Source organism: Nuphar pumila, chromosome 9, assembly GCF_984573655.1.
Source record: "Nuphar pumila chromosome 9, dmNupPumi1.hap1.1, whole genome shotgun sequence".
Taxonomy (NCBI): Eukaryota; Viridiplantae; Streptophyta; class Magnoliopsida; order Nymphaeales; family Nymphaeaceae; genus Nuphar; species Nuphar pumila.
The window spans coordinates 119,829,372-119,844,513 of NC_143257.1; the positions used below are offsets into that span (position 1 = coordinate 119,829,372).

General features: G+C 36.3%; 1 protein-coding gene across 1 annotated transcript; it reads left to right on the forward strand.

The window, feature by feature from the left end:
* The first annotated feature begins 2,259 nt into the window (after positions 1 to 2,259).
* LOC149829090 (uncharacterized) lies at positions 2,260 to 7,488 on the forward strand. The gene is made up of 3 exons (XM_090017892.1): positions 2,260 to 2,655; positions 2,799 to 3,217; positions 6,631 to 7,488. Exons 1-3 carry the CDS (start codon positions 2,491 to 2,493, stop codon positions 7,070 to 7,072), a joined length of 1,026 nt encoding a protein of 341 aa, XP_089874018.1. The 5' UTR covers positions 2,260 to 2,490; the 3' UTR covers positions 7,073 to 7,488.
* The last annotated feature ends 7,654 nt before the right edge of the window (positions 7,489 to 15,142 follow it).

The following is a 15,142-nucleotide window of genomic DNA, read 5'->3' on the forward strand; positions in this document are numbered from 1 at the left end:
AAAGATAAGATTCAGAACGAGGAGATACGTAAGAAGGTAGGCGTTGCACCCATTGAAAATAAGATGAGAGAGAATCGTTTACTGTGGTTTGGACATATTCGGCGAAGGCCTAATGATGCTCTAGTTAGAAGGATGGAGAAATGGGAAAATATATTAGTTAAAAGAGGTCGGGGTAGGCCTAGGAAGACATGGATGGAGGTGATAGGAAAGGATATGAATGCTTTGAACCTCATCGAGGACATGGCATTGGATAGAAATGATTGGAGGAGAAGGATTCATGTGGAAGACCCAGAATGATTTTCTTTTTTGGTTCATATCGTCAACCCCAATTGTTTTGGGATGAAGGCGTAGTTGTTGTTGTTGTTTGTTTGCAAGCTTGGAATTGAGGAATTGGATTAGAAGTCAATTAAACTACCCTAGAGATGGTTGTTTTGGAGAAAAGATAAGTTGTTTAAAGAATTGAGAAGGTAGCTATAACATTACCTCCCTTCACATTTTCACCCAAAAAAGGAACTAAAAATTGCTACTTCTAGAAGTATTATGCCATTTCTAGGAATTGAAGGCTTTCAATTTTCTAAGTCAATAAGCTCCCTCCAGCCCACCTTCCAAACGAGGCCTAATAGTGCTTAGTCCCAGTGAAGTGCAATGAAAACATGAAAATTCAATCATAATCTAATAATCCATTAAAAACAAATTTCATTTGTCATTTAACCTTAAAACACATTTAAGTGGCTTTTAAAAAATATATTTTGCTTTCTTGTTATTTTGGAATAAAAGATATTGCAAAAATGAGAGAATTGATTTGAAACCACATGTAAAGAATGTTTGCTTGCATTTCATGTCATTTGAAATCACATGTAATTCGACGTGTCATTCCAAATCATATGGTTCCAAATCACAAGGTGGTCAATGTGATTTGGAATCATATCAGAAGTGAGTAAAATGGCCGCAAATGTGATAACAAATTTCACTGCTCAATTTCTCATGTTTGCTTGTATGTGAGAAATGAAGGAAGTGAGAATGGTTATCTCACCTCCAAGCACATGTGTGATTTGAAATCATATGATTCAAAATCACAAGGTAAAGAATGTGGGTTAGAATCACATGAAAAGTGAGTAAAATGTGTTCAAATGTGGTATCAAATCTCATCGCCCATAGTATATGGATCATGGCCGCTTTTTCATGCTTAATGCATCAATGAGTTTTGTATCAGATCAGATCATATGGATGACCGTACCATGGTTTACAAAAATCATATTTTGATCTAACAATTTGGATTTGATTTTTTTTATATATATAATTACATTTTAGTGCAATTGGGGTTACCCAATGGAAAACGGGTCCCGGTGCAATATGATTGCACAGAAATTTGTGCATCCCTCCCAAACCTACTCAATAAACGTTTTATTAGATTTTTTGTATTTTTTAAAAATTTTGATCATACAGGTGTGATCTATAAGCTTGTTTTTATAGGAATCAGTTATTGGAGTATTTGATTCCAGTGCATGGACAGGTTTTTATAAGTTTTTAAAATCAACATCTACAATTTTCATAAATTTTTGAGGGTCCAAATACCATTTTTACTATCCAAAATTCATGATCCAAGTGTGGATTTCTAGTAAATCAACTATGCTGCACACATCTGTATGGTCATAATTTTGAAAAAAAACACCAAAAATTTTCCATTAAATAGGTTTGGGACCGTTTTCATTGAGGAGGTTCTCATTCCTCCTTACTTTTATTCACATTTGAGATATAATTCAATACTTAAGTATTGGTACTTCAATGGATGTTTGAACTATGATAAATCAACCATTAAATTCTCTGTCACTAAGATACGGGTGGGGGCCCGACACAGAATTAAAAAGAAAGGATATATTAAAAAAAAACAGTCTATGAAATTTTTTGCTATTTTAATACATAAATATATATTTTTCTTCAAATATTATTAAATTTATTAAAATAATATGAGAGTCATGTCAACGTATCATAGGACTTGTGTCGCCCAAGACACGGTGTGGGCGTGACATGTATTAATTATCAATGCTTGACATCTGCCCCAAAAACTTTATATATATATATATATATATATATATATATATATATATATATTATGTTAATATAAACAATAAATAATTAAATAAATAAAGAATAGAAACTTCTGTGACCTCTTGATAAGCATGTTTTAGTTTATAAAATACGTGTCTCCGTCAAAGCACGGTTTCCTCAACTGAACAAATTATTTTCCTGCACATGGGGTTCGAGGATCGCCACTACCATCTCTTCTTCCTTCTTCAATTCAATAAATAATTACAAGCGAGTACCAACAGCCACATTGCGTCATTTCTTCCCCTCTTTTTGTGATTCTTTCACCCCCACGAAATTTCATCCTTTCTTGTAATTATTGGGCATCCAAACTTTGGTCGAAAGAATAAGGGTGGGGTCGAAGAGAAACCGGAGGAAGAAAAGAGAAATTGAAAGGGAATATAGATGGGTGTGGATTACTACAACATCCTCAAGGTGAATAGGAACGCCACAGATGAAGATCTCAAGAAATCCTATCATCGGCTTGCGATGAAATGGCATCCTGACAAGAATCCCAACAACAAGAAGGAAGCAGAGGCCAAATTCAAGCAAATCTCGGAGGCGTATGATGTATTCCCTCTTTTTCTTCACTACCCATTTCCTCTTTCTTCTCTTTTCATCTTTTTAGAATGATTTTGATCGTACCCATGTTGATTTTCCTTGGTTTTGTGGGATGTTTTGATTTTTTTTCCTTTTTCTGGGGGGTTTGAAAGGTTTTGAGCGATCCCCAAAAGAGGCAAATCTATGATCAATATGGAGAAGAGGGGTTGATGGGTCAGATTCCTCCTCAACAGTACTCTGGTGGAGGTGGGAGCGGCACCGGCGGGTTCAGTTTCTCGCAGAGGGACGCTGACGATATCTTTGCGGAGTTCTTTGGAACGAGCCCTTTTGGCGGGATGGGCAGCAGATTCGGTTCTTCTATGGCAGGGGGAAGTCGATCGACTCGATTCTCGGATTCTGGCGTGTTTGGGGGCGCGGCGGAAAACGTATTCCGGTCGGCCTACGGCGGCGAGCCTGCGGGGCCTCGGAAGGCTCCTCCCATCGAGAACAAGTTGATGTGCAGTTTGGAAGAGCTTTACAGTGGATCTACCAGGAAGATGAAGATCTCAAGAAACTTGGCTGATGCTAATGGGTATGTATACACACGATTTCTGCTCTCCGCTTCGATTCTGTATCTGATTATTTATTCTTGCACATCTAATTATATTCTGATCTTATCTTTGTTGTTAGGATCTCGGAATTATGAATGAACATTATAATGTAACTATCTTGATACATATTGTGTGCCATAGTTGAATATGTTATGATTTTTCGTGTAGTTGATGTCTTGATGGTTGTTTTAGACAGCAAAGGCATGAAATATGGTTGAGTGATTCAGGATTTTAATTATGAAAGGAATGCGTGCAGAATATAGAACCCGTAAGGCTGAGCCAAGCCATCTAGATTGGACAAGGGCAATATGCTTTGTAAAGGTGACCTGTTAAGAGGGGGGAAGCTTTTTTTTTTTTTAAGAATATCGAGGAAGGGTGCAAGGTTTTAAAAGGCAACAGGGAAGGCAAAGGAAACAGAAGTCTTCAAAATAAATAAAAAAGTATAAACTGTAGGTCTCTACTCCTTTTGAATGGCGATGGAGTCTGATGGTCTGATATATTTGAATCAAAGATATATTTGGTGATGTATATGAGCTCAAAATTATGCTTTCAGCCCAGTTGTTTATCTTACAAAACTTTTAAGCTCTACCACAGAAATAAAAAACAAAAATACTTTGGATGAGTGTTCGTGTTTTGCCAATAATGGTATCAGTTCTATTTGATTTCTTTATTTCTGTTTTGGCGTATCGGTTTCATGAATATGGCTATTCATCGTTAGATATTAAAAGCAAGGAATGATAATCACGTCGGGATTAAATGGCAAAAAAACTTCATGATAATGTCAAAAAAACATCTATGTTCTCATCATTACCATATTGGTCTGTTTATGAAATCTTTTGTGTTGAGAGTCTATCACCATTAACATACAAGGATGAGGTATTTGGAAATGGTGGCACTCTCTTTCAGGCACTTCATATCACTATCTTGTAACATAATTGCCGATAGCCTACAACATGTTTCTAGCTAAATAGATAATGTGGAGGCAAGTACAAGCAACTGAAGTAAATGCCTCTGCATGTGTATGCCTTAGAACACTTAGAAGATGATGATATGGCACTTAGAACACTTAGTTGTTGCTCCATGAGTGCAATAGCATCCCATAAATGCTATGTATGTGTATAGAAACTCTATATTGTCTTATTTTCTTTTCTCAAATCTCTAGGTTCTGGTGCCAACTAGAATTTCTGAGCCTAGTTGCTCAAGGAAGCACCACGCATTCTTTGCTTCAAATTTTGCATGATCGATCAACATTCCATGCTCCACTAACTGTAATAACCATGATTTGATCCTAGCTTGTTTATCCTTCATTCGTCAGATTGAGTGTCATGGTTAGCTCTTAGCATCCTTCACACATGGCTGTCTATGACCTCCAAAACTGCTTAATCACTTTTTTCATAAACTCTGCTTTGAACATGTGATTAGTTCCATCCAACTCCACTGGTATTGATTGTGTTATTTTTATTTTTATTTTTTTATTTGAGACAAACTTATCACACAAACACAATACAAGACAATATCAATAAATTAAATTCAGTTACTTCATTAAATACCCCTCAAAACTGTTATGCCACCTTTTTTTCACAATACAAATCATGATAATATCCCAAAATCAGAAGTTGGCTGTCTCTAAAATTGTTCTGTTGTGTTTCAAGATTTTAAAAAGAACCTCAAATAAAAGCCATTTTATGTGTCAAAAAGCTCATATTTGCAAACCCCTTTAAATTCCATAAGCTACTTATTTTTCTAAAGAAAACTTTGAAACTCCTGATATATTGACCCAGAATACATGAAAGAAGCTCTAGACTCTTCTTTCCCATGCTCTTTCAGATGCAAATTACCTTGGTCCTTGGCTTCAAAGCACTTGTCTCTAAGCCAGCCATTCAAACTATAGTTGACATCAAATATACCTATTACGCCCAGCTGGGTCTTGCACTCCAAGTTAGAGTTGGCCTTGATTTTAACTTTGACTAAGCTTCTAATAGAAAACTTTGCACCTTGTCTTCACCTCTGATGGCTTTGGTACCACATCAATACGACCCTAGTAAGGATGGGTGAAGAGCAGATAGGGATCAAATTAATAGTTTTTCTGTTCCTTATTATGGATGCACAGACCTCTTATTAAGAGGCATATTGCAAAAAATTTAGAAGACCAAAAAATCCTAATATATCTATTACAAAATTGTACAATAGAAAAATAAATATGATGATTGTGACCCTAGCTCCTGTTTTCACAAGTAGGAACCTTGGACCTAATAAAGGATGTTCCATATGTTCTGGTAATTCTATGCTGAATCAGCAATACAAACTAATAAAATTTGATTGCATTTTTTGAATGTCTAGATTAAACCTATAAACTACATATACACTTCAGTGCTTGGATGTAATCATATTAAAACCATCCTGAAGTCAATCAAGTCTATCTTGGTAGAGGATTTCTGTGGAGATTGGAGGAACACCTACTGAAGTTGCTTCTCTTTTCACCATTGGATTATCAAGATGTGGGCATGTAGAATTCCTAGCTTTTTTTGAATAATTTGGTATCTTGGTGATTTACACAAGCCTAAGTTGTAGGGTTTCCTCAACAAGCTTTGGCTTGCCCTGTATGTCAGCTTATCCATTTTCTTCTATTAGGAGGATCAGTTGCAACTCTATTGGCAAGACAATGACAATTGTGTTCAACAAACAATAACTTGGAGTTTTTTTGTTTTGCACTGGAAAGACAAACCTCTAGGTTGGATTCCCTCTTGTGGGGATAATCAATATACTTTGTGTGATCGATATTCAATGAAGAAAGTAAGAAGCCTTAAATCCCACTGCTTAATTATATTTAAAGAAAAAGGAAAATTAGTAACTTGATGAAAGTGTGGCTTTAGTTCATTTATTATATGTCTTATGTTTTCTTAGTAAAACATTATTTGGCTAGTTGATGATATCCATTTTATATTTCCCTAATTTTGAGTGCAGCTCAATAGGACTTTCTTCTCTCTTTTCTTCCTTTCTCTTCTTGTTTAACTGTGAGTATTAAATCATTTTCCATGCCTATATATGTGATTCTCTCATGAACCAAAAATCTTAGTAAAATATTTTCTTTTGTAAGCATTGACCTCTTCAATGTTGGAAAATTTTTGTTGCAATTTCATAGTTTCCCAACAGTAACAGCAATGCTCCTTTTGACTGGTTTTAGTCAACTATTTGATGCAGTTGACTTTCTATTGTAACACTGCTCAACATGTTGCTTTGTCATATTCCATCCCGTTTGGTATTAATTTGGAACCATCTTTGATCCAGTGGGTTGTTCATATTGTTAAATACTGGGTAGATACTTTTCTTATAGAAGAATGAAAATGCTTCCTGCAATTCCCTGGTATTTAATATAGTTCTGTTTTTTGCTCAGTAAAGTGGCAGCTGTAGATGAGATTTTGACAATTGATGTCAAGCCTGGTTGGAAGAAGGGAACAAAGGTCACTTTCCCGGAGAAAGGCAATGAACAACCGAATGTTGTTGCTGCAGATCTTGTTTTCATAATAGATGAGAAGCCCCATGAAGTCTTTAGAAGAGATGGAAATGATTTGGTTGTCAACCAGAAGATATCTCTAGGGGAAGCACTTACTGGGACAACCATTAGCTTGACTGCCCTTGACTCAAGGAATCTGAAAATACCAATAACAGAAATCATCCACCCAGGTTACGAAATGGTGATCGCGAAGGAGGGCATGCCTATTGCAAAGGAACCCGGTAAGAAAGGGAATCTGAAGATCAAATTTGATGTCAGGTTTCCCTCTAGGCTTACTTCTGAACAAAGAACAGGCCTTAGGCGGCTTCTTATGGGAAGCTGATATACTATCATCATGGTAGCTGTGTTGGTGAATGATGGTCTTAATGATGGTACTGGAACAGTGGGATCATCCATAGCAGCAGGTCATGTTGGTTCTTTTACATGAGGATTTCATTGATCAGCTTGTATTGGTGCATGCGCCTAGTTGGTCATGAGCATATATAGCATAAATGTTAGATTGCCAGTGATTTGTAATTCGATTTCTTTGCAAAGAAATCCATCTTTTAGTCTGAGAGGCATTTGTTGATAAAGGTAACTAGAGGATGCTGTAATTCCATTTCTGCTCTCGCCTGTTTGGTTTTAATGCTGCTTCTTATGGGGCTTACCAGCATTGGTCCTCTAACATGGATCGTGGTGCCTGTTGCTTTATGCAAAGTACTGTCAATGAATTCAATGCAAATGGATTGCACTTGCAGAATTTCAGAGATTTTGAGCTTAAATTCCACCAAATTCAATGATTTTGGGTGCTCTGTTACTCTTGTTGGTTCTAGAATGCTACAATGCTGAAGAGATCTTATGTTGCCAGGATGTAATCCAAGGAAACAATATCCTACAATATTTGAATCGTTTGTGACATCTTATTATGCATTAAAAAGTTTTTTTTTATTTTTTATGAAGAGGTTCCCTGCCCAAGTAGGTAATCTTCGGGTGGGGTCATTGACACCCAAGCCCTTACAAAGCCCACCAGTGAAAGGCAGCTGCACACCAAGTGGGAATCGAACCTGGGACGAAGGGGTCAGCACCTTCTCCCCAAGTCTGCTATCACTTGGGAAACTTAGGCAGGTGCTATTATGCATTAAAAAGTTAAAAGGCATTATTCCTTTTTCTTTCTTGGGACTAGCCTTAGAAGAAAACCCTTCATCACCGACTACACATTAGCAGGCCTTTGGTTGGTGAAATAGCAGGCTGTCTGTTGGTAAAACCCTTGGAAATCCCCCCCGTCTATCAGGAAGTATGCCTAACTTTGACCTTGTAGCAATAGATGACTCTCACAAGTCATCCCTATTAGATCTGCAAAGTTCTTGTAAATTGGCATTATTCCATTTTTAAAAAGTTTAATGTAGGCATATAGGTCCAATTGTTGTATTTCTCTCTCTATATATATATGTATATATATAAGGGGAGAGCGAGAGAGAGAGAATTCTATCTAACCACTGTGCTAACTAGGCTTTTGAAGGGGGTTTTCATATTTTTCTTAAATCTGACCATATAAATGCGTTCTACATGCCTGATTTTATAGTAATAGACTCTTGGATCATTCAATTTTGATAGGTAGGTAGGTTTTTATAAGGTTTAGAAAACCGATGACCTAAGATTTTCTTAAATATTCAAGGTTTAAAAAATCATGATTTTTTATGAAAAAAACAATCCAAGTGACATTTTTTAAATAAATTAACCGTGCTGAACGTATCTATACTGCCAGATTTAAGTAATACATGGGGAAAAGCCTTCAAAATTTAACATGACAGATAAAAGAGTGGTTGGCAGCTGCCACCTAATATATATATATCTATCTATCTATCTATCTATCTATCTATCTATATATATATATATATATATATATATATATATATATATATATATATATATATATATATATAGAGAGAGAGAGAGAGAGAGAGGGCTAAAAAAAACTATAACTCATGGTTCTGGCTCATTTTGTCTTGTCCATGGTTCATTTAGATGGTGAGTGTTCATAGATGGCTGACTTGAGCACGAACATGAGGCGCTAGTCTCGGCTGGGTTTGTATATGCTTATTTTGATAACTTATCTAGAGTTTTCATATCACACATGTTAAAAGAAGCACGATAGCACAATGGATTGGATGTGTATATTTTTTTTGAAAGGCAAGCTGGGGTTAGGCATACCCTTACCAGTTATACAACTATATCATTGGGTTTTGAACCTGCAACGTCTCAACACAATGTGACGTGCACTAGCTTCTCCAACCAGACAAGTAGAGCCCATTGGTGGATTGGATGTGTATATTCGTCCGGAGGCAGGATCAGGTTCAATTACATTGCACAAATGCAATGTAACGCTGCACCTTATCACCCTCCATTTCCTGTTGTAAATCTGTCAGTGAGGCCCAATAGCAGATGAACGGTGATCAGGTGCAGCTGTATACTGCAATTGTGCAATGCGATTGCACCTGATCCCAACACTATTTGTTAGACTAGGAGTCACATTCTCACAAAAAAAAGATGAGGTGCAATGTGATTGCACACTTTTAGTGTGACTGTGCACCTGATCGCCCTTTATCTTAGGAGAACTTTTAATGTGCAGCTGCACCTGATTACCCTTCATCTTGAAGATAAAACCTATGAGTTGTGGGGCCCAAGAAATGATGGAGGGTTATCAGGTTCAGCCGCACACTAAAAGTGTGCAATCACATTGCACCTGATCCTCCTTTCTCACTATGACCTTTTCGTGAAACAATATTCTTTTGCTTAAATGAGCCGGCTTGGGTTTGGGCATGGACTCTTAGTAGCTGAGCTCCAACAATCTCTCTCTCACTCCAAATAAGAGGAGGGAGAGCAGGGTAAGCCGGTAGGTGGCGCTGAGCTTGGCTCGTTTAGGCTGAACCCACCAGCTCATGTTTGCTATGAGCCGAGCCACCATATTTAAGCTCCTTAGAAATGTAACAGGAGAAAAATTACAAACGGCCGCTTACTTATGAGAGATGTTTAAAAAAGCTGACCGATTTTTCAATCATGACATTCAACTCCCTTCATCCGAATGCATTTCAAAAACGTGCCTGAATTGTACAACGTTAGTTTTTTTTTTACTTTTTAAATGAAACAACTCAAGTTTCTTTCTTAAACAAATTAATAAAGAGAGTATTTTAGCCATTTTGTTTGATTATTAAAAAGAGATTTTTTTTAATGTAACTGTAGACTTGAGTTGGGCCGTCACAAGTTAAATTTCAAAGGCCCGTGAGGCATTGGGCGAACCTTAACTCAACAAGCCTTTTAGCGAGTTTCAAAAGCGAACATAGCGGATCTTTCAAAAGCAACAATATCGCATGAAAACACACAATTACAAGAAAGCACCAACCACACAAAGCAGCGAGAGTTAAGAGAGAAGAAGAGAATAAAGAGAGAGATGAACGTTCAACAATAATCAAGTCATTGAATCCAAAAAAATATACAATAATGCCACGCACCATGATCTCATTAAGAGAAATGCAAAATTAGAGGTATGCAAGCTGTATAAACATTACAAGGCAGAAAGGCCGTTATGAGCTACACAGGGCTTTTGGTAGGCTATTACATAACAAAAAAAAGTTTGGGCTTAATATTCTCCACTACATAAGTTGTCGTCATCATCGACAACATGACTAATGCTTTATACTCGTACACTGTTGAGTAAAACTGGTGGACATTTTTCACTTTCTCCCAACTGGCTTCTTCTTCTTGCAATCCTTTTCACTTGACTAGATAATCTTTGATCTATCCTTTGACGATTGCATAGATAATCCATGATGTATTCTATTTTTTTGGCGTTAGTTGTGCGGAGAAGTGTTGGCGCACGTGTCGGCTGGTTGTGATTGTTGTCTTCTTCATCAACATGAAATGACTTTAGGTTACTGACGTGAAAGACTGGATGTATTTGAAAGTGCGAAGGAACCTCAAGCTTCTAGGCTCGGTTGCCTACTTGCTTGATGACAGAGAAAGGGTCTTTGTATTTGCGGACAAATCCCTGATGAAGATCTCGGAAGAGCCTGGTTCTCTCAAAGTACAACTTAACCAATACTTGGTCTCCGACTTTGAACTCCACAGGGCGTTGATTCTGATCCGCCCACTTATTCATCCTCTTGGCAGCTTTGTGCAGAAATACTTTGGCCAACTTTGTATGATCCTTTCAATCTTGAGCAAAACAATGGGCAAGTGGCGCCTTGCCCTTATAGTTCACCGCGATGATGTGCGGTGTCTAGGGCAGCCTCCCCATTGCCAACTCAAAGGGACTATGGCCAGTTGATTCACACTTTTGCAGACTGTGGGAGAACTAAGCGATGTCCAAAAGGTCTACCCAGACTTTCTGATTTGAGCATACAAAGTGTCACATGTATTCTTTAAGGAGAGTGTTGGTTCTCTTCGTTTGGCCATATGTTTGGGGGTGGAAGCACGTTGAAAAGTGAAACTCTATCTCCAACAATCGAAACACTTTCTGCCATAACTTCTTTATAAAGTGCAGGTTGCGATCGCTGACGATGTTCTCTGGAATCTCCCAGTCGGTCACAATGTGCTTCACGAATAATCCTACGACTAGCTTAGTTGTACATGTGGGTGGCATCGGCATGAAAATGGCATACTTTGAAAACTGATCGACTACCATAAATATCGAACTTCAATCGTTCACCTTCAGTAGTCCCAAAATGAAGTCCATGGAGATGCTCTCCCACAAACAACAGATCAGGCAAGTGCAAACGTAACTTTCAATATCTTCCTGCATAAAAGGCCAGTAGTAGGCTTGTTTCACTAAGGCTAGCATCCGATGTTGCCCCGGGTGCCCTGAGTATCAGGTATCGTGATACTCCTTGATCACCAATCTCTGCAATGATCACCATCATGGTACAAAAATGCAATTGCTCATAATCACCAGGATGCCGTCTTGCATCCAGAATCTCCTGGTTTTCCTTTACTGAACTGGGGTCACCAGGTGCTAAGCTGATGGATCGGACTAGATGTCTTCCTGAATAAAGTCGAGGAGGTCACTTTGAGACTAAGTAGACAAAGCCTCTTCCTCTTGTAAGGACGCCAATTCGGCGTTTCTACTTAGTGTGTTGGTTACGATGTTGGTCTTTTCAGGCTTATACTCTAAGACCATGTCAAACTCTGCTAGGAACTGTTGCTATCTAGCCTGCTGAGGGTTAAGCTTCTTCTGTGTCTGAAAGTAGCTATTGGCTACGTTGTCCGTCTTGACGACGAACTGAGAACCCAAGAGGTAGTGATGCCAAACACGCAAGCAATGCATGACTGCAGTGATTTCTTTCTCGTGCACGCAATATCACCGCTTTATATCCTTCAATTTACTGTTCTCAAAGTGATAGGGTGCCCTTCCTGCATGAGCACTCTACCAATTGCAAAATTTAAAGCGTTTGTGTGGACATCAAACGTCTTCATGTAGTCGGGCAACCTTAAGACTGGATCAATGGTAACAACCATCTTCAGCTCTTCGAAGGCCAGTTAACATGCATCCGATGTAACACCCTAAATTTTAAATCCTGAAAATCATGATTTTTTTAATACTTTTATAAAATTGTAGCAAAAAAACTGATTTGAACTAAAACTTGGCGCATTGTTTTTCGTTTACATTCACATTCACACGTGCATTTAAATTTAGAAAATAAACATTCATATATGAAAGAAATGTTCATACATGTCCACCATTAATAATAAGAATCTAATAAACAAATTAAATCAAATATCAAAGTTTTTAACCAACTAAAATGCTCTTATTTCAGAACTTCGAAGGTTTGGGAAAGGTATGACTCGGTCCCCATCGAAACCTCCCACCATCGCACATGAGCTCACTCACTTTGTGAAAAATATTAAAATTTCATAGGGTCAGACAAAACTTTTCTCAGTAGGTAGAGCTATATTAAACATATAATCTAGAATTCATAAGCAAGAATTGCTTTAGATTTTTATGCATTTAACAAATCAATTACGACAAAGTTCAACAAGTACTGCAAATATCTCAAGTAAGCATACAATTATAAAAGTTATCATTTATCTATCATTCATTCAACTTAAACAAGTAAAAATGCATGAACAATTAAAAATGCATGTTACCAATGGAGAAGCCTTTCATATGCATGAACATATTCTTATCTTTAATTATCTTTTCTTTATTATATGATGCATGTCATGCCTTTCTAATGCACACATACTTAGGTTCCTCTTCTTAATCCCGTGGGTATAAACACATACATATACATGGATCAAGGTCGTGACACAAATAATATTTTCATACATAGATGGCTGTGGCCTGGCTGGGCACCTTTCACCAGTATCGGGTGATGAACGACAAGTATAAGAGAAGCGCCCAATACCACCATCCCGATGCATCAGACTTTCACTTATGAGTTTCTTCCTCTTACGCTACAGTCTATTGCAAAGGGTTTCTTCTATCTTCGTGATTGAGAAAGAGCAACCTTTCATGCTCAAAGACATATTCCCACAAATCCATTTGTATCGTTTTCCCTCTCCTTATAATCCCCTGATTTAGTATTACATGTTTCACTTATTTAAATTAAATGTCTTACATGCAACACCATATTAGAATCCATCAAAAATGATTCAACCACTTCAAAACCAATGGATGCGAGTTTAAAATATTGCATTCGATAATGTATTTGTATTTCTCACTTTTCAAACGTGTGCACATATATATAAATAATCTGTTAAACTTTCATAACTTTGCATACATAATATCAAATACAATTAAGCATTCACACGTGTTACATTGTGCAAACTTGGATTTTTGTTAACCTATTTTTAGAAAGCCTACCAAAAATCATAGGAATCGAATTACACTCTCCTAATTTTACCGTGAATGCCCCTATTTCTTAGAAAAATGGTTCAAGAAACAGAACTGAAAATTTCGTTATGATAAAATTAGAAAAATTATGGAACTAAACCCTATTCAGGAGAAATACAAGACAGATCCTATCAACTGTAGAAATTTATCCCAGTTTAGTGAATTCCTCAAGACTTACAGAGAAATCTTTTCATAAAACCCTTTTTATAGGATCATTTTATATAGGTTAGCTTTCACTCAGATTTTTCTCAATTTATTTTGATCGGTCTTGGTTGGGTCTTTATAACCATAAAAAATGTGAGTCGAAACAATTCTGCATATAGGACATAAAACATGTGTTTTGTTGTAATGGACGTTTCAACCTCAATACTGATTCAAATAAAGCGAAACAAGATTCTAAATTCAAGCCTGGATATATAAAACACTCTAACATTTTTATTTTTATTTATTGGCTTCATTTTCATGAAGAAATCGATTTGTTTCTAAAATAAGTCAGAATAAAAAATGATGATAGGAAAGACAAGATTCAAACTCATGTAAGATCCATCAAGCAAGGACAAGATTCAAGGTAAAAATCTATACAATCATGATTTTTGATATTCTAAACATTATTACATCATCGTATAATACACATTTGATTAGATTCATACTAATCTTGCTAAAACAATAACATATATCATCTAAGAATTATAAAATCTTAAAAAAATAACTCAAATATGATTTCATCTATGCAAGAATCACAAAAAACCCTAAACAATCATGAAAATATAGATTATTTATGTAATAACAAGTTGTTTAATCATGCTAAACATGAAATAATCCATCATCCATGCTTAGATCAACTTTCGTTATCAAAAACATCAAAACCCTAAAAAAAAAATTGCCAAAACCTTTTTTAAAATGATTTTTCACATACAAGAACATGGATTCATGCATATACCGATTTTTTAGAACTTATAAAACTTATATTTTATCAATAAAACCTAATAAACATGTTGAAACAAATAAGATCTAACAAATAACAAGAAAGAACATTTTCCCAAATTTATAAAAAGTTCAACTCTATCTGACTGTTATGAAAGTTGCAATTTTTTTTAATTAGTATTCAATACTAAATTTTCTAAAGTTTTTAGGAAATTTTGTTAGCTTTCCGATGCCGCAAACCATTCATAAAAATTCATCCGTATGAGGGAGTTACGAATATTTTGGTGTAGACCTACACTTTTCTGTTCCGACTATCACAAATCCATACTTAGTCCATAAATAGAGTTCAAAATTTCACAATAGATTCAAAATTTTGTTATCTTTCCAACAAAATAAACTGTTCATTAAAAATCCTTCGAAAGAGGAAGATACGAGTGATTTACCGGTTGGGTGTCAGGCCAAAAATACGTAATTATCGATTTTTTTTTAGAAAGTCGGTAATACAAAACATATATTTTCCAATGAAAACAATCATAGAAATCATTCTAATTTTTATAGCACATCAATATAAACATAATCTACTAATCTAAATCGAAATAT

Excerpts from the sequence above, each read along its gene's own strand:
- LOC149829090 (XM_090017892.1), top strand. The coding sequence starts at position 2,491 with ATGGGTGTGGATTACTACAACATCCTCAAGGTGAATAGGAACGCCACA. Across the intron at positions 2,656-2,798 it reads AAATCTCGGAGGCGTATGAT|GTTTTGAGCGATCCCCAAAA; the intron begins GTATTCCCTCTT and ends GGGGTTTGAAAG. Across the intron at positions 3,218-6,630 it reads AACTTGGCTGATGCTAATGG|TAAAGTGGCAGCTGTAGATG; the intron begins GTATGTATACAC and ends TTTTTTGCTCAG.